General features: G+C 44.1%; 3 protein-coding genes across 5 annotated transcripts in view; 1 reads left to right on the top strand and 2 right to left on the bottom strand.

Moving 5' to 3' along the window:
- SORCS2 (sortilin related VPS10 domain containing receptor 2) overlaps positions 1-7,536 on the bottom strand; it is a 600,944-nt gene extending 593,408 nt beyond the window's left edge. The window contains exon 1 of the mRNA XM_017828054.1: positions 5,554-7,536. The gene's annotated coding sequence lies outside the window, so the exon portion shown is untranslated. The remainder of the gene's footprint in view (positions 1-5,553) is intronic.
- Positions 7,537-7,743: 207 nt separating this feature from the next.
- Positions 7,744-13,600, top strand: GRPEL1 (GrpE like 1, mitochondrial). The gene is made up of 4 exons (XM_017828046.1): positions 7,744-7,845; positions 8,640-8,808; positions 10,007-10,088; positions 12,401-13,600. Exons 1-4 carry the CDS (start codon positions 7,766-7,768, stop codon positions 12,745-12,747), a joined length of 678 nt encoding a protein of 225 aa, XP_017683535.1. The 5' UTR covers positions 7,744-7,765; the 3' UTR covers positions 12,748-13,600.
- A 3,052-nt stretch (positions 13,601-16,652) lies between these two features.
- TADA2B (transcriptional adaptor 2B) lies at positions 16,653-21,295 on the bottom strand. 3 transcript variants are annotated; one of them, XM_017828043.1, is made up of 3 exons: positions 21,010-21,208; positions 20,688-20,869; positions 16,653-19,727 (listed from the first exon to the last, which is right to left on the bottom strand). In XM_017828043.1, exons 1-3 carry the CDS (start codon positions 21,137-21,139, stop codon positions 18,735-18,737), a joined length of 1,305 nt encoding a protein of 434 aa, XP_017683532.1. In that variant the 5' UTR covers positions 21,140-21,208; the 3' UTR covers positions 16,653-18,734. The 3 variants fall into 3 exon arrangements, with proteins under 3 accessions (XP_017683532.1, XP_017683533.1, XP_017683534.1); XM_017828044.1 differs by lacking the exon at positions 20,688-20,869 and having other exon boundaries at positions 21,010-21,295; XM_017828045.1 differs by lacking the exons at positions 20,688-20,869; positions 21,010-21,208 and adding an exon at positions 21,235-21,293.
- Positions 21,296-22,583: the final 1,288 nt, after the last annotated feature.

Raw genomic sequence — 22,583 nt, 5'->3', positions numbered from 1 at the left:
ACCCAAATTGTCCAAAGAGTTATTCCATGCCATATGCCATGCTCAGCAGTAAAATTAGGGAGGAAGTCTTTCCAAGGCAGTCATTGCTCAGACGCCCTCTGTCTGTAGGTGAGCAGTAAACTGTCTTTATCTCGATCCACAAGATTTTCTTGCTTTTGCCCTTCCAATTCTCTCCTCCGTTCCTGCTGTGGGAGGACTGATGTGCTGGGGGGTGCTTTGCTGCTGTCAATCCATCCCATTGTGTCACCCGAGGAAGACAAATGTATCCTGTCTCTCCCATTCATTGGCTCTGCCTGAGAAGCTGAGACTGCCTTAAGTCATCACCTGATGGGATCAGCATTTAGCATGCACTTAGTGATCTGCAGAGCCCTTACAAAGGCAGGGAATAGCTGAAAAGTAAAAATCTGGGTAAATTTATTTGCTGCCTCAAATTGCCCCCAAATGGGAAATTATTCCTTACAAACCATGAGCTGTAACAAGGAAATTGTCATTAATGCAGAAATGTTTCCTGTGCTATGCTCTTGCCTGACCTTGCTTGTAGCTGTGCTGGCCAAATGCTAACACAGCCTACATAGTTTAGCTGGACTTTATGGAAAACTTGGCTCTGAAAAACATTTGCAATGCAGAGAACCACAAGAACAGACCTTCTGAGTCTGTCATGCTGTCTCCTGGCAGAGGAGTACAGCATCTACAGCTCTCAGAGTTCTCTCTGAATCCTCCACTTCTTGTTTAAACACCTTTTATTCACTTGGGTTTGTACCAAGGTATTAAAAATTGTTATTGAAAAACAACAACCAGCAGTCCAAAACAGCTCCTTCTGTTCCAAATAACAGAAAAACTGTCAAATCAATGTGTGGATAGTCACTAATTTATCTGCAGAGCATTACAAAGCTGCCTGAGATAGAAGGTGCCTCAGATACTTGTAGCTTTCCAAAAACACAACCAGCTCGCAGTTAATTAGCATGACAATGTACAAGGACACTTAAGCAGGTTTCCCAGCACATACAGAATTCTTTGGTACTTCCTGACTACTGTCAGTTTTCAACTTTTACAAAGTTAGCCTGGATGGATCTATCCTACAGAGCAAACAGCACTGTAATAATAGCACTGATGCACTATTCAGTATATGTGCATAATGCAAAATTAGGACGACCAATGCTTCAACAGTTCATACCTGCAAAATAATATTACAAATATTTTTCCTTTGTATTCCTATTTTACTTTAAATAACTTCAAGATACCTACATTCTATGATTCTATAATGCTCATTTTCCTCAGCTTCTACAAACTTACATGTGCCATTCCAAGGAGGGAGTGTATTTTTATAGCTATAAAATGACGGTAATTTTATTCATTAAGACTTTGCCAGCCAAAGCACTTGGGGAGTAGTAGAAAAGTAATAAACACATTTCAAAAGACATGATAGAAATATCTTTTTAAAAACAGAGTTCGAATACAAATGAAGCAAGCAAGGAAAGGTGGTCTAATAAAGTACAGACAGCATTAGTCATAAAAAAAAGCTGGAAGTTCTCTGAAATGGAAGAGTCTGCTTTGTTCAGTAATATATATAATATAATGGCCAGTCTTCACGAGCAAAGATTTGGGAAAGGTCATTAACCCTTCGAGCCTGCGCAGTGGATTTTTTAGGTGAGACCCAGCGTGCGCTGAACTGAGCCCACCCTTTAATCCTGAGGTTCATCTGCCGGGGCCGAGCAAGCTTGGACAGTGGCAGTGAGGTCCCCAGGACATAGGTTTGTTTAGAGTGACCTTCTCTTAGATGGATTGCCTTACAGGGCTGACGAGCTCCATCTGCCAGGGGGGCTGGGAATCGAACCCGGGTCGCAGCAGTGAGAGTCCTGCACCCTAACCACTAGACCACCAGAGACCACTAGACCACCAGAGGCCCCTGTTCAGTAATAATGATGACCTAAAAGAGAAGCCACGGTGGGGCGGGGATTCTCCACCTCAGTGCTTTACCACAGCACAGGCATAATTCTCAACCAACACTGATATCATGGACCAGAACAGGAGGTGCCAGTCACACCATCTCTAGCAATGAACACAGTGCTGTTGAAGCAGTGCTCAGGATCAAAAAGGGGAAGGTGCTCTTATCACAATGAGGTCTTAGGCAAGGGTAGCTTGGCAAAACCTAGGAATGAGTAAGCAGAGATGGAAGCACTGTGTTAAAGAGGCTCTCCCACTCTGAACACAACAGACATGGTAATGGCTTGTAAAGGTGATGAGAAACAGCTTGTCTGGTCAGACTGGAGAACAGTGCAGAGACTAGGAGCTGGTAATGGAGTCAAAGACTACATGGTTTCAGCTACAGCAGCAGAATTCCTAAACTAATTTAACACCTATCATGGAAGTACAGATTCCCTTCCTGGTATTTTATTTTATAAGCATCTAGAATAAGAGAATTCACGGTGCTGAACCAATAATTTTCAGCCAGTTTCTGATTGATTAATAACACATTAACCTGAGGTGATTCATAAATCTGAGGCAACCTTTAGAACAGCAGTGACAGCACTGTGGGTGACAACTATTAGAAAACTTAAAACAGCCACGTTCTTGCTTTCTGAATAAGGTGCAAGCACTGTGTATGTAAAGCAAGTGCTTTCTTTCAGTTCTGTCTGTACCTGCCTGGCACAGGCTTTCTATTCAAATTTTTTATCCAAAAAACAGAGATACACCATAGTAACAGAACCCAACTGACTTGGAAGACACATATTCCCCTTAGATTTAATTGGTCTAGCTTTATTGATGATATAAGCTCCTAGAACAGGGTTAAAATTGTGCCTTCAGAGATGCTTGTGGAAAGCAAATGAAGTGTGAAGCCATCATTTTAGGGACAGGTTTAAGTCCAGGTTCAGAGACTGTGACCTTCACATAAAGCACCAAAAACATGTTAGGGTCATTTATATGGCAATCAGATTTTTGGAAGCATTTTATTCCCTCCCACTCCAGCTATTTTTAGCTGAACTCTATGTCCCCATTCTGGTCAGACTCATCTAGCCAGATTAGGACTAAATGGAGCACAGCAGTGGTCCCACAGGAGTGTTCACCCACTCCTTTATTATGCATAGAAACACAATTAAAAGCTCTTGCTGCTCTCTAGAGTTGAATAAAAGCAGAAGATAACCTTCTTTAGTTTTGCTTCATGCTTCTTTCATTCATAGCTTTTCAAAATCTTCGCACAACATCAGCAGAAGGAGCATTCCTTCTTTGTCATCCAGCTGGGAGCACAGAGAGCACCCATCAGATAGGACTGCACTGTGAATGAAAGCCCTCAAACATCCCACTGTAACAGAGCTCTGTGCACTGGCCCAACCAACATGCCATTCAACATCCTGCCAGTCATCACAAAAAATGTGTCAAATCAAGGGAGAAACATTAGCACAAGTCAGACTTGAGCAATGAACAGCCACCTCAGGCTTTTAGGGTGCTCCTGGCAGCCTGTTTGCCAGCATCTGGCCTGGCAGTCCTTCACTGTACAAGGCTCCCTTTGACTAATACAAATCACTTGTACACAGTGGTAGGAGAAATAGGTCCACAGCAACTAATTTATCAAATCTTAAAGAAATATTAATAAAGAAAAATGTAGATCTGAATGAATGTCAAAGTACCATTTCAGTAACAGCACCTCCATTGTTAGCCTGTGTGCAGAAACAGATACCAACAACTGCTGCCTTCTTGGCAAATGTGAACGTGACCACAAAGCTGATCTCCTCTTCTGTCCAATTCTTCTGGTAAATCAAGGGGCAACAACTGATTTTTACAAAAAATATTAATAAAATCCATGACACCACACTAAGAGAATCACAATGATTTGACAACTCTTCTCCAAATGCTCAGTAAATTTGTCTCAAGGTGGAAGGCCACATCAGTGTGACAGCAGGTTGTTTCTGTGCATTTGAACAGCTTGGTTCTGACTGGTAACTAGACTAAAGATAGACAATGTTTGATTGAGAGAGTTTTTCCATTTTTATATCTCCAGGAATGTTACAAGTACCCGTGATAACATGAGAGCTAAAAAACCAAACTGTAATAGATACCCAGGTTTGCACATCCTTGGGATACCAGATGACTTATGCGAGAATATTACAATAAATTGGCTCTGAAATTGTGGCATGCTGCTCTGGGGAAGGATCTCTTCAGTGTCCTCCCAGGAACAAAACTTTTGTTATTCTAAATTGCTCTAATTAGCTCTCTTCAGAGCCCTGTGGCTATAGCTATTAGATTTCCAGCACAGTGACAACACTCTCCAGGCAACAAGATGGTTACAAAACGTACCTTTCAAACTAGGCAGCACAAAGCTATGGGAACTCAAAAATGCTCCTTATAATCACAGCAAGACGTATGATTCTGTATTTTCAGCCTAAGGAGAAACTAGGCAGAAAGTGGGTATTAAACATTCACTCTTGGGAGTTTTCTTAAAATGTTTGCATTAAAAATTATCAATTCTGAATGTACAGATCAACCATTTTAGTACTGCTCTAACTAAATAAGGTTACCTCCCTACCCCAACCTGCATTACAGGATGTAAAGCCTCTAGATTCAAGTAACTATTTAATCTCTATTGTCCTCTGTCTAAAATGGACCTAAGGTGTAGCTGATAATAACTCTTGCCTCAATAACCCTTGTAGAAGAAAAATTGTTATTATTTTATACAAAAGGATCAGTCCCTTAATTTTCTCCTACACATCTTCCCACAATGGACTATGGAATACTATGGCCATGCGGTCTGATCTGAAATCTTTTCTAAAGGGCACAGATATGAATGTTTGTCTTCACTGCTATATAGTTCAGTAACAGTCTTACAGCTACATTAACATTTTTAAAATTTGGTTTAAGTATTTCCTGGTAACTGGTCTGATAGGTCACTGCTAGAATATTTACAAAGATATTTTTGGTATTTTTTTCCCCCACACAGTTGCACCCACCACAGCTCAATATTTGGTTCTGCTTGGGAGGACACATAACATGTCTGATCAGAGATGATATGATACCCTTTTCCTTTACCCTCAAAACATTAATAATAAACTTCATATTTGAAACACAAATGTAATGGCATTCTGTCGGCTGGTTGAATATCAATAGACTACATCTAGGAGACAGAACTAGGTTTGGGGGTTTTTTAGAGAAACAAAAATGCCTTAATTTTTCATTTAAGCACAAATCTTGCATTTGTGGCATTTTTCATCTTGAAGGATTACAAGTCTCTTTACTACAAGTGCAATATTAATAATAAAAAAGAGACATTCAGTTGGAGCTTTGAATTTTCAAAATATCACAGGAATTCCCTCATGCTCACTAAACAACCTTCTTGTAAGGTACTGAAAGTTTACTGACCTTAATTGTAGTCGTAGAAATGTGGAAATGAGGTTAAGTAAGAAGACTACAAAATTAATCACTGGAGAAACAGGGAATGATATCCAGACTACTTGATTCTATCACTAGCCCAGAGAAATTAGCAGTTAGAGTTACTTTCAACCACAAGTTGAAAAGCAGCAGCTGGCTGATGGTTTACAATTGAGGATAAGCGTTACTTACCAGCAAATCATATTCAAACCTGGCATTTATGTGAGCAGCAAAAGCTTGCTTGATATGGAGAAAAGTGCTGGAAAACAAAACTGTTCTATGTTACTGAACACCTGTGACTGCCAACCAGGTCCAGCAACAGATGCTCAATGCTCCGTGTTTCAGTTTAAAAACACCCAACCCACGAGGTGGCACTGCAATGAAACCAGAACAGCCTTCAACAGTTTGAATCAGAACAAGGCATGAAAAAGTCAGGGGTTTTTTTTGGTCAAAGTGGGATGGTACCTAGAGCCAACACCAGCCATGATGCAAACAAGCTCCAATAAATTTGCATGCTTTTCTTCTGTGCTGCACATGTTGTTTGGTCTTGACCCACCAGCACCTGCGCTAGCTGCAGATTTTTCTTGAGAGCTGTTCCACTTGCACAGATCACAACAAAATGGATTTTCACTGCGGGGTGTCTGGAAAGTTTGCTTGCAGAAGGCCTATGAACTGTCATTTGGGGTAAATGCGTTCTAATAAAGGAACTTGTTCCAGATACATTGAGTCCAATATATTTCTTTAGTTATTAATGGAGACATGGTGGCAATGGGCTCTTCTCAACCTTTGGTTATCAGTTCTGTGATTTTGTGATCAATCATTAATCAAGCACAACTTCCAAAAATGGTAGGCAGTGGAGAATGATGAAAAGCTGGAACAGGTAGGTACATGCTAAGAGTGTCAGGGAAAAACAACCGACAATAAAGATGAGACAGACAGACTTGCTTGTCTAGGTTTTGTACGGAACCAATAATCTTTTCAGGAAACATTTTAAAAACATCAGACCTAAAGATCCAGTTGCTTTCTCCATTTCATTTCATCGTGGCCTTCTGTGAATACTGTCCTTTATGGCTATTGGTTTTCTCCTTGTATTCTCTGATCCTTCCTCAGCATTATCAGCATCTGAAGAGATTTCCTCAACTACTTCTAGTGTTTCTGAGGATGAAGCTTGGAATTTGTGGCTCATCTACTTTTTGGAAAGTGAATAGTGACAACACTACAGCCACTCAGTGTATAGACAGCACATCCACACACCCTTTCTCTTGCTGTACAGGCTATGGAACTGGACTAGTGTCACATCACAGAGCAGCCATTGGCAAAATAAGACTCCTTGGGATCAAACACTTGTCATGGTATGAGGCCACTGGCTTCAAAAACCATTTATCCTGCTTTCTGCAGAGGTAATGGCACAGCTCACTCCAAACAAACAAATCTGCCCAACAAAGGCTGGTTCACTCTGCTGAAGTTTGACTGAACCAAGCAAGGTCCTGCAGGGTTCTCATGCAGCAAGCCAGAAATGTCTTCTACAGCTTCTTTTTTAGCAAATCCTTGAAGACATTCCCTCGACTAGAATATTTACTGAATCTGCAGTGTGGAATTTGCATCTTTATCCCTCAGACTGTCTGGAGAGGGCACAAACACATGAGGAATCAGGTGAACAGCAGGTGTTCAGACATCTGTGTATCATCTAACACCCACTTTGGGGCTGTATGATAAATACACGACCTTGTTTTTTTTTCTCCCTTTTAACAGGATAATGACAAACCAATTGACAACACTGCCAAAGTTCAGCCATCCCAGCACAACCAAGCAGGGCTCCTGCAGCCTCCGGTCACACGGCACACTTGCGCCAACAGCTGGCACAAGCAGGTGGCCAAATCTGGAAGTAGTGGATTAGCAATGTTATCCTATTTAATGGAAGCTCAAGACTTCATTAAATCGAATTATTATCCAGCAAGAGCACACATGGCAGTTACACGATGAAAATCTTTGCACGAAGGTTTGCAAACTGCTGACCAGTGCTACTGGTAACAGGGTTATCCAGCACTTAAAAAGAGCTGAAATCTCCCAATTTTCGCAGGTACAGCTCGCACAGGACGTGGATCAGCAAGGAACACCGAAACCACAACAAACGTTTCCCGGGGCCTCGCGCCCCTTCACCCAACAAAATGGCGTCGCCGCAGGCACCCCACCCGCAGCTCCACCCCCCGCGCGTGACGGCGGGGGCCGAGCAGCACTCGCCCCGGAAGGGCTGAGGGCTCCGCCCCCCGTCCCGCCTGTTCGGCGCGAGGCCGCGCGCCCGCCCCGCCGATTGGCTCCTGGGCGCGTCACTCCCGGCCCGCCCGCCCGCTGATTGGCGGCGGCGCGGGGGGGCGGGCGCAGGCCCGGCGGGCAGGAGGGCGCCATGGCGGCCGTGGCCCAGTGCGTGCGGGGCGCGCTGCGCCCGCGGCTCCCGCTGCACCCGCTGCTCAGCGCCGCCATCAGGTGAGGGGCGATCGCGCCGCAGCGCCCGCCCGGCACCGGGCACCTGGGACGGGGACTGGGCCGCGCTCAGCGCCGGGCCGCGAGGAAAGCGAGGCCCGGCCTTGCCGCGCGGCCGCTGGGGCCGCCCCACATTCCCCGCCGCTTTCGCTGCCTTCTTAAGCTCTCCACCGGGAGGGCGGCCCGGCCCTGCCCTGCGGGGAGTATGAGGGGCTGCAGGCCCGGGGTCGCGGGGCCGGTATCCGAGCCCGTGTGTCAGTGCGGGCTGATCCGGGGCCGCTTTGCTCGGGCGGCTGAGCTCGCAAAGCCTGAGAAACGTCACGAGGGGATAAACAGTCATTATTTATGCGGGCAGGCCCGGGATGTTTGCGGCAGGGCAGGGACCGCTCCGCTGCTCCCCAGCGATCCGCGGCCCAGCCCTGCTCTTCTCTCCGTTTGTTTTCTGGGGAGCTGTTGCAGGCGATTGCATCACGGAACTTCTTCCTGATAGAGCACTGCGCTGAAAACGAGATCATATTCCCCTTAAAAGTGTTGTGACTCTATAAACTGAATGTAATGGACATTTACAACCTTGCAGCAGTTATTTTTTCCTATAGTTTAAATGGCCAGAGGTTTGTTGCTTTTTATGGAGGATTCTGCACAGTTTTCACAGGCCTAGGGTTGTCGTGTTAATTTGTTTTCTGATGTGGGAATTTTGTAGACACTGATGTGTCAGATGAAACGGGCAGTGTGTTTAGAAAATGCTAATATATTACAAAATAAGGAGCTGATTAACGTTGTCCATGTTTTTGCTTTAGAACTTCTCCACGACTCCTTTGTGCAGCAACACAACAGAAAAATACTGGCCAGAACTTGGAGGAGGACCAGAGTCAGAGCCAAAATGAGCAGAAGGCTGAAACCAGCTCTGCTGAAAAACTGTTAGCTGAAGAAAAGGCTAAACTGGAAGAACAACTAAAGGAAGTCACTGTAAGTGTCTCTGGGTTATCGGTTGCACACCTTACAAATTGTGTGCCCAGATGCCTTCACTGTGGGTTCTCAGTGCACAGTCTGGATACAGTTGTGTGACTCCTGTTTAGTTGTTGAATAAAACCTACAATTTGACCATTTCTTTATACCTAAGAGTAGACATACTGCAAGACTTGAGGTGCATCCCAGGTCCAAAATTAAAGTTTTGGATGGTTTCTTTCCAGTTTCTAAATGGAATTGGACCCTCTCCAGCCTTGAAATTTATTACTGAGTTTCACATAGGTTTTGCTCAGTGGAGAAGTAGTTTTTAGAGGTCATGAAAGGGTTTGAGTGTGTCTCTGGTATGTGCATTTGTGTGTGCTAAGAGATGGTTTTCTGGAAACAGCTGCTGGCTTTTCAAAGGTCAGAATTAATGATGCTTATACAATATTTTTAGACAGTAGTGTACTTATGCCATACTTAGGAAGTTTTAAACCCGTCTGTTGGAGACAGACATGAGGCTGAAGAGTCACATCCCTTGTCTGGCCTCATGTGTCTTGCATTCTTTCCCTTGCACAACTCCAGCCCACCATGGAGTTCTGGATTTGGTGGTGAAGCACTCAACCTGAATTTTTATTTTATTAATTTTATTGAATTTCAGTCTTAGTGCATCTGCTGGCCATATTGCTGGGAACAGATCAAAACTTGTCCTGAGCAACAGAGGAGTTAGACTTCATTAGTTTGTAAAGGTTGGAAAAACTGGAGGGCACTCTGTGGTGTGTCGGAGAGGGAAGAGATGGTTTGAGAGTCATGGTTAGGTTGACTCTCATTTGCTATAGTGTCAAAGTACCTCATGACTCAGGAAGGCTTTCTGTGAGCACACAGCAGAAATCTTTATAAATCTTTATAAAACTTGATAGATGCGTAGAGTGAAAAATGTCTTCCAGCTACTCTGTTGTCAAATACTGAAAGTCTGGAAAACCATCTTATTTCCTTTCCGTCGTTTCTTTCTGCTCTAAAGTGAAGCAAACATCTGTCCTGGTAGGAAGGATGCTGTGATAATTGGCATGTGTTGTCTTCAGATTACTCTAGATGGTGGGTTTAGGCTATGAAACTGTTTAAAATGCTGCTTTATTCTGAATATGCTGGGTTCAATTATTGTCACCTACCCAATTAGCAGGAATAAAATCTCTTCTGTCACTGTTTTTTATTTCTGTAGGACAAGTACAAGCGTGCCTTGGCAGATGCGGAAAACGTGAGGCAAAGAAGCCAGAAATTAGTAGAAGAGGCGAAGTTATACGGTCAGTGGAGGCTTTTGTGTTTTCTCAATAAGACCTGGGAAATGCAAAGCCTGGAAAACTTAATCTGAGTGGTCTGCAGTATTGACAGGTTGTACTTCCCAGTGATTCTGAGTACTTGGTTAAAAGTTGCATTTGAGGCAGAGAGGTTTGAACAGGTCCTCACTTTGCATCAGAATTGTGACCATCTCCCCGGCCAGAGGCAAGACTTAAACTGCTGGAGTCAACAGCTTTTGGGGACATTTGCTTTAAATTTAGTATCTGCTTTCCTACAGTGTGTACTGCACTAGTAGATTTTTTTTTAGTAAGGTTTGCAGCTTGAAGTTTGCTGTTTTCACTCACTTTGGTTTCAGATCTGAACAGGAGCATGGAATACTGCCTTCTGGTTTGGTTTTTTTTTTTCATTCTTGATGTTTATTTTGGATTTGGGGTTTTTGGGGGGTTATTTTTTTTTTTAGCCTTTTCTATTTGAATAACTGTTGTGTTGAAGGCCATAGCTTTCAAATAGAAGTAATACATTTAGATGGATAGATTCTTTTCTGTAGTAGGGATGCACAGTCAGACTATGAGGAGTGCTAGAAGCACGTCTTCCTTTAAGAGCCAGGCTACTAATATCTGATTTAGCTTTTTGACATTTCAAACACAAATCTGTAAAACAGAAATTGTATGCAAATGCTGCAGCAGAATAATGCTGTTTCATCCTGGTGTTTGACTGCCACTCTGACTTGAAAATGAGTTGGTCTTTTTTGCCACACACTGTACCACAGCTGTATAGTTTAATTCTGAATACAAAAGTTCTAATTTCTGAATAACAGGGTCTTCAGTTAGTGTGTACTGTAAGAAAGAGTATGTATTATTTTTGTACCCTTTTCATGGACGTTTGAATGCTTTGTCCTGAAGTTGATTTGCAATAAGTATGGTTTCACTAATGTGCTACTTAGTGCAGAAGGACTTTGAGTCAGGTCTGAGGTCCAAGATGCTACAATATAAATAAATATTGAAATAAAATTTATCTTGAAAACCCAATTACATATCATCTGTAAATTTTACTGTTTGTACATGAGTGCTTCTTCTGTTGAAGTAAAAGAAACTCATTTCTGAGACTTGCATAAATTCAGAGTTGCAGTGACAGATATTTGCAAATACAACTTAGGCAATAAAAAACCCCAGCCAAACCACCCTCTGAAGAGTTTGGTTATTTGGTTTGATCCAGACCACTAGGCAGCTGGTTTATCTGTGTTTGGGGTACTTCAGCCCTAACCACAGCTTTAGTTTTTAGTTTAAAACTGTGGTTGTTTTCTCCATATTTTTGGAACTACTTGGACACTTAGTTACTGTTCTTTTGAGAGCTCGAGTCTCCACGGAGTTGTGCAGTTATTAAAGTGACCCTTTCCTGAGAACTAGCAGATCCCTATAGAACTTGCAAGGTGCTTCCACAGTTCTGGGGTTTTTTTGTTTAAATCAAAGACTTGTCCTCTGGTAATGCTCATATCACTTCTTGGTAAGGAAAAAACCCATTCAAAATGTAAACTAGAATTAAAGACTGTGTGGGTTAAAAAAGGGTAACTAAAAACCAAACCACAATCCAGTTCTGTTTGTTCTTTGTTTAACTCTATGTAGAAATGTGTTATTGAATTATGTTGATTGTTCTTGATTACTAGATACACTTTGCCTTAAGTGAAATCAGCCCAGATTCTCTTAGTGTGAGCCAGAGAACATTTTCAGAACAGGGACTGTCATTAGCTTTGGAATTGTTCAGTCTTTGCAAAGCACAGCTGCTGACTCTGTAAAATTGGTTTATAGTGGGAGGGAGAGGTGGGAGTTCTTTTCATTCAGGGAGGAATCCCTGTTCATCTCTTGGACTCCTCATCAGTCTGACCACATGCTTTGTCTTCTGCAAATATTTTTGTCACATCAGGTTATAGGGTAGGAATAGGGCAACATAATGCTTTAAACTTCAGGTGAATCCCAAGATGAGAGAGATGTGAGGAAATTACATGAAGCCATCCTTTGGTAACTTTGGTTGGAGTTTTAACTGTTCATGTTAGGTCATTAGCATAGCTTTAGCTCTTTTGGAGTAACTTTTTTTTCCCATAGAAGTAGAGGAGATGATGTGGATATCAAGGTATCTGTAACAGTTGTATATAGACATCCAAAATTGGAAAGGATGTTTTACCCCAAATAGTTACAGTATCACATATCATCTTAAAAATCTAAAGGAGTACAGATTATTGCTGTAGGTTTTGGGGTTGTGGGGGTTTTTAACTCTTCTTTCTGTCAGTAGACTAATCCCATTCCCTTTTACATATTTTTAGGGATCCAGAGCTTCTGTAAGGACTTACTAGAAGTTGCAGACATATTGGAGAAAGCAACAGAAAGTGTTCCAAAGGAAGAAATTAAGGATGATAATCCTCACTTGAAGAGCTTATATGAAGGTCTTGTTATGACAGAAGTACAGATTCAGAAAGTGTTTAAAAAACATGGCCTGCTCAGACTGGATCCTGTCGGAGCCAAGTTCGATCCCTATGAACACGAAGCGTTGTTCCATACTCCCATGGAAGGGAAGGAGCCTGGCACTATTGCATTAGTATCCAAGATTGGCTATAAGCTGCACGGGCGTACTCTGCGGCCTGCCTTGGTGGGTGTTGTGAAAGACCCTTAGCTGCTCAATCTGAGAATTTAAAATGCCATACAACTATTAAACAGCTGGATGGTTTTTGTCTCACATCATGCTTTCCTTGTTCCTCTGCTCCCAGAGAGGTTTAAATGAGTTGGTTGAGGTCTCCCAGTGAAAATGAAACAACTGATGGAATTCTCCTGCTTAGTGGCCTTCAACATCACTGTTCCATAAGCTCTTCTTTGGTGTAAAAGAGCCATTAAGCCCTCTAATGCTTTAGATTAGCTTTTTACAACCATTGCTCCTGAAGGTGCATTAAATTGAAAAGAATGAAACACTCATGAGAATTTTGCAGTCTCACGTTTATCACTGTGTGTAGATTGAAAATCCAGATAGTGGTTCAGACATTTCCTTTGGTTTTGTACAATCTCTCATTGCAGAAGTGGGTGAAGTAGTACCAATAACCTGCTTTCTGCAAGCACCCATCAGCTACACACTGATGTGATAAATGCCATGTTTTCCCTATTCAGAAATAATCTCTCTCAACAACTGAAATTGAAACCTTTGTGAATTCTGACCTGTAAATAAATGACAATGGAGATTAGTTACCTTTTGTAATTGTTCAACCCTTTTGTCCTCTACTAACATTGACTCAAGAAAACCATCTAATACTTGTATGGCATTGAAGAACCAATAGAATTTATCCTATCTCTGGATTTTTAATTTAATATTGTATAAATTGGTTTAAACAATTTTGATAGTCTTGTAACTTCTAGCTTTGCAATCAGTTTGTTATGCAAACTGTAGTTACAACCCTGCTGAGAGCCAGAACACTCAAAGGAGCTGAGATGAGTATATGATTTCTTTCACACATAAATTGCATGTGAGTGGCTCAAACAAAAATGTGAACTCAGTTTCATTTTCGTTATTTCCTGCATTTACTCAGCTTGGATCTTAGGTTGCACCAGAACTTTTCCCATGTGCAGTTCTTGCCACGTCTAACTCCACCTGCTGCTCCCAGTCCTGCAGAATCAGGCTAAAATACAATACGTGATTAACTGAATGTTTTGTTCTACATCTGTCTGGTCACCTGGATAGGAGTGGGTAGAACTCGGCAAATTACACAACTGACAAAGCAGAGCCCATATGTTTCACACACAAGACAGACACTTCAAACTTAGGGAAGTTATTAGGACCTGGTAAACAGTAAGTACTTCTGAATTTTTTACCATGTTTCTGGTTATCTTGGATTAAGGAGCTTCTTACCTTAAGGTCAAGTATTGATTACTTTTCTTTGGTTCAGATGCAGAGCTGCCAACAGCTTTTTGAACTCTAGACCTGCTCACAGTGAGAAGTGATTACTTGTTCCTTAAGACTTTTTCTGCAGTATTGGTTTGCTTCATGGGAATCAGACAATTAACTAGGAACAACCCAAGTACATACAACTGTTTGAAAGGTTGTCGTGTTTAAGGATTCATTCTTTCTTTCTCAGCTCTAAGAAAGAAAATCCATGCTTTGACTGGGCAGAGGAGGGAGAGTAATTTTTTGGGATGTGTGCAGACAACTACAATGTTAATTTCTTAGAACTAATCAAGTACAGGGATAAAAATGCAAAAATTGAATGTAAAAATTCAGGGAAAAAAGGGGATTCCAGATACTTAAGTTGAATTTGGAAGTAACTTCCCTCCTTCTGGGTTTTAAGAGTGCACTGTAGCTTTGTGAAGTAGGATTGTGTACTTTGATCAGGACCCATTCTAAACTGATGCCATAAAGGGACCAGGATCAATTTTATATACCTTTTAAGAACTGTCATGTGTTGTTTTGTCCCCTCCCAACCCCTCTGGATCTAAACTAAATGGAATAATAACTTCCTTAGTATAGAACTTTTTCAATAGGGCATTAAAAAAAAGGGACAGCTTCTTTCCTAGTGAAGATTTTTTTTTTAATGAGCTTCCCAGTGCGTCAACAAACTCATTTTTGGACTACATTACTTCATTCAGGGTGTTCTTAAGCACAAATTCCTGTTAAATGTTCAGCCCAAGATTCATGAAGCTGATAACTGAGTACCTCATTTAAGTGATAGCTTCCCTGGCCTGCCCTCAGAGAGGCTTCAGCACAGAGCGTGTCAGTCTGTACAGAGAGCTCCAACCACCTGTGCACTCTGCCATACCACAGGAAGGAGTACTGAAGAAGTCAAAGAACAGAGGAAGTGTTCAGAAATTTCAGCAACCAACAAAGCTACAACCAGTACTAGCTATTTCATAAATACCACTTTTCCACCCATCACTGTTTAGCTACACTGCATCTCCATTTGTCATTGCAAAGACTTAAGCTATTTTCCTCACTGCAAAAGCTGTGTAACTGTTAAATCAGTCATGGGAAGAAATTTTAATACGAGTTTAATTTAGCAATACACAATGCAAAAATGTAGTAAAATGCTGTGTGCACGCACAACATCAGTTGGGCTTGACATGATTTCAGCACAGGCATTTGTGTCTGGCACAGCTACACCAGCACACAGTTCCAGTGAGTGCAACATTCCCTTTAAGGAAGAAAGAAGCTGATGAGCTGAACATGCTCACTGGGTGCCTTCCTTCACAGTATTTAATGTGTCATCACATGAGCCACTGGGGCACATGCAAAAACATTCTGTGAGAAGAGAGTAAACAGAAAGGCTCCTGAAGAAGTCTGTTTCAGTTACAGAGAAATGGGATGCAGTGGCTGCACAAGAGAATAATGGCAGAGTGCTTAGTTTGTGTGATTTACAAAGCAGTTTGTGGTCAGACTCGTGCAAACCCACTGACGCTTGTTAAGCTTGCTGGGCCTGCCATGGAACATGGGGCAGGAGTGGCTGCAGCCAGAACGGTGCAGCAAGGCAAGCACTGTGCTGGGCAGTGCACCCAGGATGGAGTCAGGGCTCCTCCAACACATCCCTGGGACTGCACAGACTTACTGTGGCCTCTGACTGGAGCAGAAGGTCGGTATTTTGAACAGCTTAGAGAGTGTTGCTTTTTCACAGGTTTACATCAATGCTGTTAAGACAGATACTATTCGTTAGTAATAACTTTAATTAGAAAAGTCAAGAGCATTAAGCATATAAAACACCTTGTCATTAGCAACATGAAGGCTGGGTTATTTGTACAGTACAGGAAGCACTTCCAGATCAACACAAGATAGAAGAGCTCTGACATATTTTTCCTCAGCCCCTTCACCATAGAAGAGAAGCAGCATAGCTCTAGTAAATTGCTGGATTAACATTAACTGCATCTCAACTTAAAAACAATCAAACAGAAAACCAGCAGCTCATAACAAAGGAATGCTTAGACTAAATCAGTTCCATGTGAAATATGGAACAGCAGCATCCTCTAGTGCAAGTCACCTTTAAAACTAAAAGCATAGCTGACAATGAGACACTGCTTCTATGGAAGCCCTTTCCAAGGGACTAGTATTTGCTAAAGCAAACATTTACCACCTTAAATTTGCTTGCAAGTACAAAATAAATATTGATATCCATATTTCATACATTAAAAATACTTTATTTTACATTCATTTTGATGTTCAATAAGTTACGTCTAGCACCAAAGAAACATTTTGGAGGGGTTGAGGAATTAAGCTACCAAGTGTAAATGCAGAATTCACTTCAACATTTAAATGACTCATTGGTGCCTAGATTTTTTTCCTAAGTTATTGTTCAGGTGGGCTTGACGCTATTGCTTCAGTTAGACTTAGATGTGCCAAAACAGTGCAGAAATATGAAAATCACAGATCTGAAGAAAAAAAAATCCCAGAAGAACCAACAACAAAACAATTCTTCTAAATTCCCAGCTACATGCAGAGTTGAGGCTTCAAAACACCATGTTATGGCAGTTGGGTAACAAGTTGAGGAAGAACCAAATTGCATAACTAGAATAATGGAAAGAAAGACTGAGCTTCCTTCCCACAGGAGTAGGACAGAGAAAATAACCAGGGGTTTACACCTCATGAACTTGTGTGCTGCTTGTATGTGCATTTAGGGTGGAAGTGGTTCCTAAAGCTGCTCAGCACGCTGTAGTTAGCTCCACTGCTGCCAAGGAGAGACAGTTTGGTCTCAAGGAGGCCACAACAAACCACTTACGGAGAAGCCAAACGAAGTATTACGTCCAAGAGGACATAGCCCTTAACTTTTTTTGAAGGGACATAATATTATAAGCTCAAAAGAAAAGGCACTAGAGTTTTGGTTTTTTTCTTCCTTAGAAATGCTGGCTTTGTAATTGTACCCCTTTTATTCTAAACTCACTGGTAACACTATTTTGGTAATGCTGGATGTATTAACTGAAATCCAGTTCTGATCAGAATACCTCTGCCAAACTGCAGAATTAATACTGTTTCAAGATTTTGTGATATCCTCACTGACTACAGCCCAAAGCATCAAAGCAAGATGACCTTTCCAGTGCTTGCACTCATTTTGAAGCCAGTCAGATTCCAAGTTTTGGCACACCTACACTCCAGAAGATCAGCCCAGCTGGTCTCCAGTCACAGCTTCCAGCTCCAGACACGACCAGCAGAGAGGCTCAGGCACAAGTAACACTGTGCCATCTTCCACATGTGGCAACCACCAGTTTTTATTCATTTGGTTAAATACCAGCACAGGAATTTAAGGATGAAATGAGCACAAAAATCCTTTCATAGTCCTCCTTCAACATCTTTCCCTTAATCAGTAGATCTTACTAGAACAGTACTGTGGATCTGGCATTTCTGTCACCTGCTGTGTTACACCCCAGCTGGTGCCCAGCTCCAGCACGGCTCCAGGCTGTAGCTGTCAGAGCTGGGATGAGTTCCCTCTCAAGGTGCACTGTCCTGCCTGTCAGTAATTTCAGTTTCAACGTGTGTAGGCCAGTACTTTTCAAGGTACATTCAACTAGAACCCTGTAATAGCTGGATTGACCACTCCATACTTTAAGAACACAGCTGTGCATTTTGACATGATCTGCATCACTTCTTTCTTTTGTTTTTAAAGACCAACCTCAGTGATCATGCCCCATTTGAGAATCTCTCTCCCTTTCTCTGACCTTCCCAGCTAAAGTCAGGAGGCAACTACACCTCCTCAGCCCTTATCAGCTCAGCAGTTACAGATCCCAAAGGAGGAGCAGGCTCCCCCAACAAGAGAAAACAGTGCTTTTGCTGCCTGAGGCTCCCAACTGCTGCAGGACAACTGGCTGCTTATTGTCCTCAGCCCCATTTCTGGCCCAAATCAGGGACCCCCACCATAGCACTGACTCCTCCTCTGGAACACAGCCCCACAGCTCCTGGGTATTCCTGAAACTACAGTATCAATCAGGTCACATCAAAGCTTCAGAGGGGTCTATTTCAGGAAAAACTCAAGCCAAAACGATGCCCAGATTAGCTGGGTGTGAAGGGAGCTCCTCAAGAACCTCCTCCACAAGTCTCTGAAGCCTCTCACCTGCCACATTTCCTTCCACTCCCTGCTGTACTCTCGACAGGAACTCTCACCCTGCTGCCCCTGTGCCTTGGCTGTAGTTGCCAAGGAGAATGTTCCAAAAGCTTAGCAATGGTCACAAAAGTCCCTTCTCACCCTGCTCCCAAGCCCAGGACTTTTGCAAGCTTCACTTTGCTGCCAGCACTATGCCGAAAAAAACAAAACAAAGGATGAAGAAAGTTCCCAGCAAATGAAACTATCTCCTACCTTCAAAGAAAAGCAAGGATTACACTGATACTCATTTATCCAACAGTATGGACTAAAGCAACTACTCTGGGACTACTGGACTTGAGTAAGTTCACATGAAAAAATCTGTTCTAAGAATGTACCAAAAGCAGTGAAATCCAATGTAGAAGTTTCACAATTGAGTGTTTTCCATGATCCAAAGAAAAGTCTATTTGAACCACCATGGATCATGATGAGTGGGGGGTTTATGTATTTGCTTTTTCTGGTTTTAAGTGACATGTTTCCTGTATCTTTGAGGAGGGAAGAAAAAAATAACGGAGTCCTTGAGGCTGTAATGGGTCTCTGCTGTGTTTTCTCAGATAGCTGAGCTTCATGAAGCATCCCTGGATATCCAACCACTTTCTGTGAGAAAGTTTAAAATCCTTTTCTTCAGTACCTTATCTAAGTAACTGGGAAGGCGACTCTTTGAAGGAATTCCTTGTCTTTTTTGGAGATGGTCTTTAATGATAATAGTTTTTACAGTCAGATAACGTGCAGGACTCAAGTTCAGAGAGCTGCAGAGCACCTTTTCCCTGTCCGATAAGAGTTCAAAGCCAGGCAGGTTTTCAATGGCAGCAAATTCACCTTCTTTACCCTCCTCCTTCCCTCTCTTGGAACTAGCTATGTTTTTGTTCTCCTTCCTCTTTTCCCGTTTGTGCCTGGCTGCCTCGTACTCTGCCGACTCTTCCATTTTGGTGATCCCATTCCGCCGATACCGCTGCAGCTCCCGAATCTTGGCTCGGAGTATCCTCTCCTTGTGCATGTTCTCAAAGAAGTCTTCAAACTCCTTACAAGACATGAACTGGTACAACGGCCTCAGTTTCAGCCTCAACTCCTTCTCTTCCTTTGTGATCTTCCGTTTGGGAGTTTTCTCCTTGTCCTTTTTGTCCTTCCCCAGGAAGGCCGGCACCAAGTTATAGTCCCGCGCGATGTTCTTCCGCCGCTGCCTTTCCTTGAGTTTCCTGACGTACATGTCCACGTGAGCCCTTTTTAGCTCTATCTCCACATCGTCGTCGTCGTAGTTCACCGAGAGGCCGCTGATCAGAGTCTCGGCGTCCTGGTCGTACTCGATCTCGTAGTCGTCCCGGAGCGGCATGTACCCCAACTGCTGCTGCTCCGCCACCGAGATGTCCAGCGGCGGCAGCGGCGTGGTCAGGCTGGGGGACAGCGGGCCGCCACTGGGACACGTGTGGTCCGTCACTCTGTTTGGAATGGTGTCAGGGATGCAGGCTTTCCCCAGGTTGCCGTGGATATACATGCTCACGTAGTGTTCCATCACCTCCTGAGGTGTCCGGGATGCTCCCACGTGAGCAGCCATGTCCTCCTAAATGGAAAGAAAGGAGGAGTGATAAAACGATTCTCATCACATCTCCAGCATAATGAGCACTCAGGTAGGAACACAACTTTCTCCCTGCTCCTCCAAAGACAAGTGCCAGTGCCTAAACTTCTCTAGTGACACTCTGACACCGGCCATGTTTCCATCGGATCCGCGTTTTCAGGTCCAGGTGAGCATTTGCAAGTGCCTGGGGGCAGATAAGCCATAAAAACAGCACCAGGAACACAAGACACTGGATCCACACAGTGACTCCTGAGCATCCACCACACTCTCAGAAAGCAGCTTACCGTCAGCAGGAAGCTTCCCAAGTCCCAAGGAGCACCAACAGCACTACGCAGCTTGGGGTTTGTTCATTTATATCACAGTGCTGAGGTGCTTTTAGAGCAATGTGGAAATAAAGACAGACAATGTTTACAAGTGAGAACGACAGTATTTACTCTTTTCTAGTTATTTAGGAAATAACTAGCTGCAATGATCATACACTTTAAGGTTTTAAAAAAGTCTTTATATTTCATGAAGCAAAACATAATCAAGTAACAATTAATGAATCAAATGAATCAAACAGTCAGTGGAGGACAATGAGGGTGACTGGGGCACTGGAGCATCTCTCTTTGGAGGAAAGTCTGAGGGAGCTGGGCCTGTTAAGCCTCGAGAAGACACGACTGAGAGGGGATCTCATCAATGTCTACAAATATCTGAAGGGACGGTGTGAAGAGGATGGTCCAGGCTCTGCTCAGGAGGCAACGGACAGAAACTGATGCCCAGGAAGTTCCACCTGAGCACGAGGAAGAACTTCCTTACTGTGCAGTGACTGGAACAGATTGCCCAGAGAGGGTGTGAAGTCTCCCTCGCTGGAGATATTCAAGAACTGTCTGGATGGAATCCTGTGCTATGTCCTCTGGGACGAGGTTGGACCAGATGGCCCTCTGTGGTCCCTTCCAGGCTCACCCATTCTGTTACTCTGAAATGATGCTGCTTCCTCACTGCTGGTGTTTGCAGCCCGGGCTGAGCGCAGGTGACAGAGCAGGTGCGCAGCCCGTCCGCAGCCGGACACCCTGACGGCACAAGCCGAGCAGCGACCAGAGGCTCCAAGGTCTGTGACACGGGCGGGCCGGGGGAGGCAAACGGACCTTGGGGCAGCGGCAGGTCCGAGCCAGGTGCGCCTCGGGGACCGCCCGGAGCCACCGACAGAGGAGCTCCCCGGGGTCCTGTCAGTGCCGCCCGCCCGCCCGCCCGCGGGGGCCCTCGCCCCGCACCCTTCGCCCCTTACCCAGTTCCCGAAGCCGAACTGCTCGATGGCGTCCAGCAGCAGCTGCTCCTCGCGGCTGCTCCAGCCGCCCTCGGCCTCGGCGCCCCAGAGGGTGAAGCGGCCGCCGTCCACCAGCTGGTATCCGTGCCATCGGCGGTGCGGGCCGATCTCGGCGCCCGCCGAGAAGCAGTCGGGGCAGAGCTCGATGTCGGCGCACTCGGTGCAGCGGAAGCGCAGCGGGCTCACCTCGGCCAGGCAGTACACGCAGTACTTCTTCCCCAGCTCCGCCATCTTACCCCGCCCGCGCGCGCGCGCAGCCCCGCCCCCCGCGGCACAACGGCCAATGGCAGCGCACCCGGAAGGAGGTGCCACGCTGAACTTCGGCCAATGGGGACAGAGGGCCCCGGCGCGGGGCGTGTCAGAACGAGTGAGGGGCCGCGATTGGCCGAGCGGGGCCGGTGCGCCTTCCCTGCGTCCAATGGGAGAGGCGACCCCGAGCGAACCCGCCGCGGATTGGTCGCCCGGGGAGAGGGGGCGGCGTTGCCCGGCAACAGGGGAAGCGGCGGGGGCGGGGCCGCTTCGGTTCTCTCGGAGAAAGCGGAGACCTTTAGTCCTGTTTGTGTGCCCGGGGCTGGGATCAAAGGCACAGATTTACAGGTTCAACGGCTACGGAACTCACAGGAGAGAAGCCACATCCCAGGGGTAAAGAAGGATTGGAGTCCTTTCATTTTCCAGCACAGGCTGGAATTGCTGAGCTGTGTTTGAGCTGCTGGTTCCGGCTTCAAAATGAGGTGTGTGTGCATTTAAACAAAGCACACAAATCTCTGACTGCACATATATAGGGATAAAGGGCAGATAAACTGACATAAAGACAGGTGGGAATGGCTCACACCTTCCTCTTTTAAATCGCCTCTGAATTAGGTTTTCTGAATTGCCTGAAAATTTGAGTGACAAAACAAAGTTGTTATTACCCTATTGAACGTTTAAAACTTGTTCTTTTCTCATAGTGAAAGAGAGACTATATCAGTAATTTCATACTCCTCCTGCAGTAGTGCCTGATGTTCTCCCGAGGTCCTGCAGCTCTGCAGAACTATTGCACAAGCACAGAGGAGCAGTGCAGGCTCTTGTTCTGCAGATGACTGAGATACTTTATATCTTTGGCAGCTCAAACACTCAACTCATGAAGGGACATGACGCAACTAATATTCAAAAACTTTTCACAAAGTACCAGTAGATCTGTCCCTGTGGTGGTTGCTGGACAGCAAAAGGAGAGAAGTGTAACTCAAACCACCTCTCTTTGAAAGAAAAAAAAAAAAAACCAACATGAAAATCTGTACCTTTTATCATAAGTCCTGTTAACAAAGTGAGTTCCTCTGCTGACAGAGAGACTGTTGCACAAGTTGAGAAGCCCTCCTGGTGCTCCGTGATGTTTTCATAAATCACTACAGATGATCAGTGACCAGCTCTCCTTTTTTACAGATTCCTGCCAGGAAAATTCTTACACTTCTTGTTGCTTTTGGGTTAAGACACACAAACCTTCCTTTAACTTGGTAAATACTATTAAGCAATAAAGGTAAATAGATAAAGGGAGGGGA

Source organism: Lepidothrix coronata, unplaced genomic scaffold (assembly GCF_001604755.1).
Source record: "Lepidothrix coronata isolate B3197 unplaced genomic scaffold, Lepidothrix_coronata-1.0 Scaffold145, whole genome shotgun sequence".
In the NCBI taxonomy this organism is placed as follows: Eukaryota; Metazoa; Chordata; class Aves; order Passeriformes; family Pipridae; genus Lepidothrix; species Lepidothrix coronata.
The sequence above is the reverse complement of the archived record's forward strand: the minus strand, read 5'-3'. Positions and strand labels throughout refer to the sequence as shown.

Excerpts from the sequence above, each read along its gene's own strand:
- GRPEL1 (XM_017828046.1), top strand. The coding sequence starts at position 7,766 with ATGGCGGCCGTGGCCCAGTGCGTGCGGGGCGCGCTGCGCCCGCGGCTC. Across the intron at positions 8,809-10,006 it reads AACAACTAAAGGAAGTCACT|GACAAGTACAAGCGTGCCTT; the intron begins GTAAGTGTCTCT and ends TTATTTCTGTAG. Across the intron at positions 10,089-12,400 it reads AGAAGAGGCGAAGTTATACG|GGATCCAGAGCTTCTGTAAG; the intron begins GTCAGTGGAGGC and ends ACATATTTTTAG.
- TADA2B (XM_017828043.1), bottom strand. The coding sequence starts at position 21,139 with ATGGCACGGATACCAGCTGGTGGACGGCGGCCGCTTCACCCTCTGGGG. Across the intron at positions 20,870-21,009 it reads AGTTCGGCTTCGGGAACTGG|GTCCGTTTGCCTCCCCCGGC; the intron begins GTAAGGGGCGAA and ends CGCTGCCCCAAG. Across the intron at positions 19,728-20,687 it reads ATTTCAGAGTAACAGAATGG|GAGGACATGGCTGCTCACGT; the intron begins GTGAGCCTGGAA and ends CTTTCCATTTAG.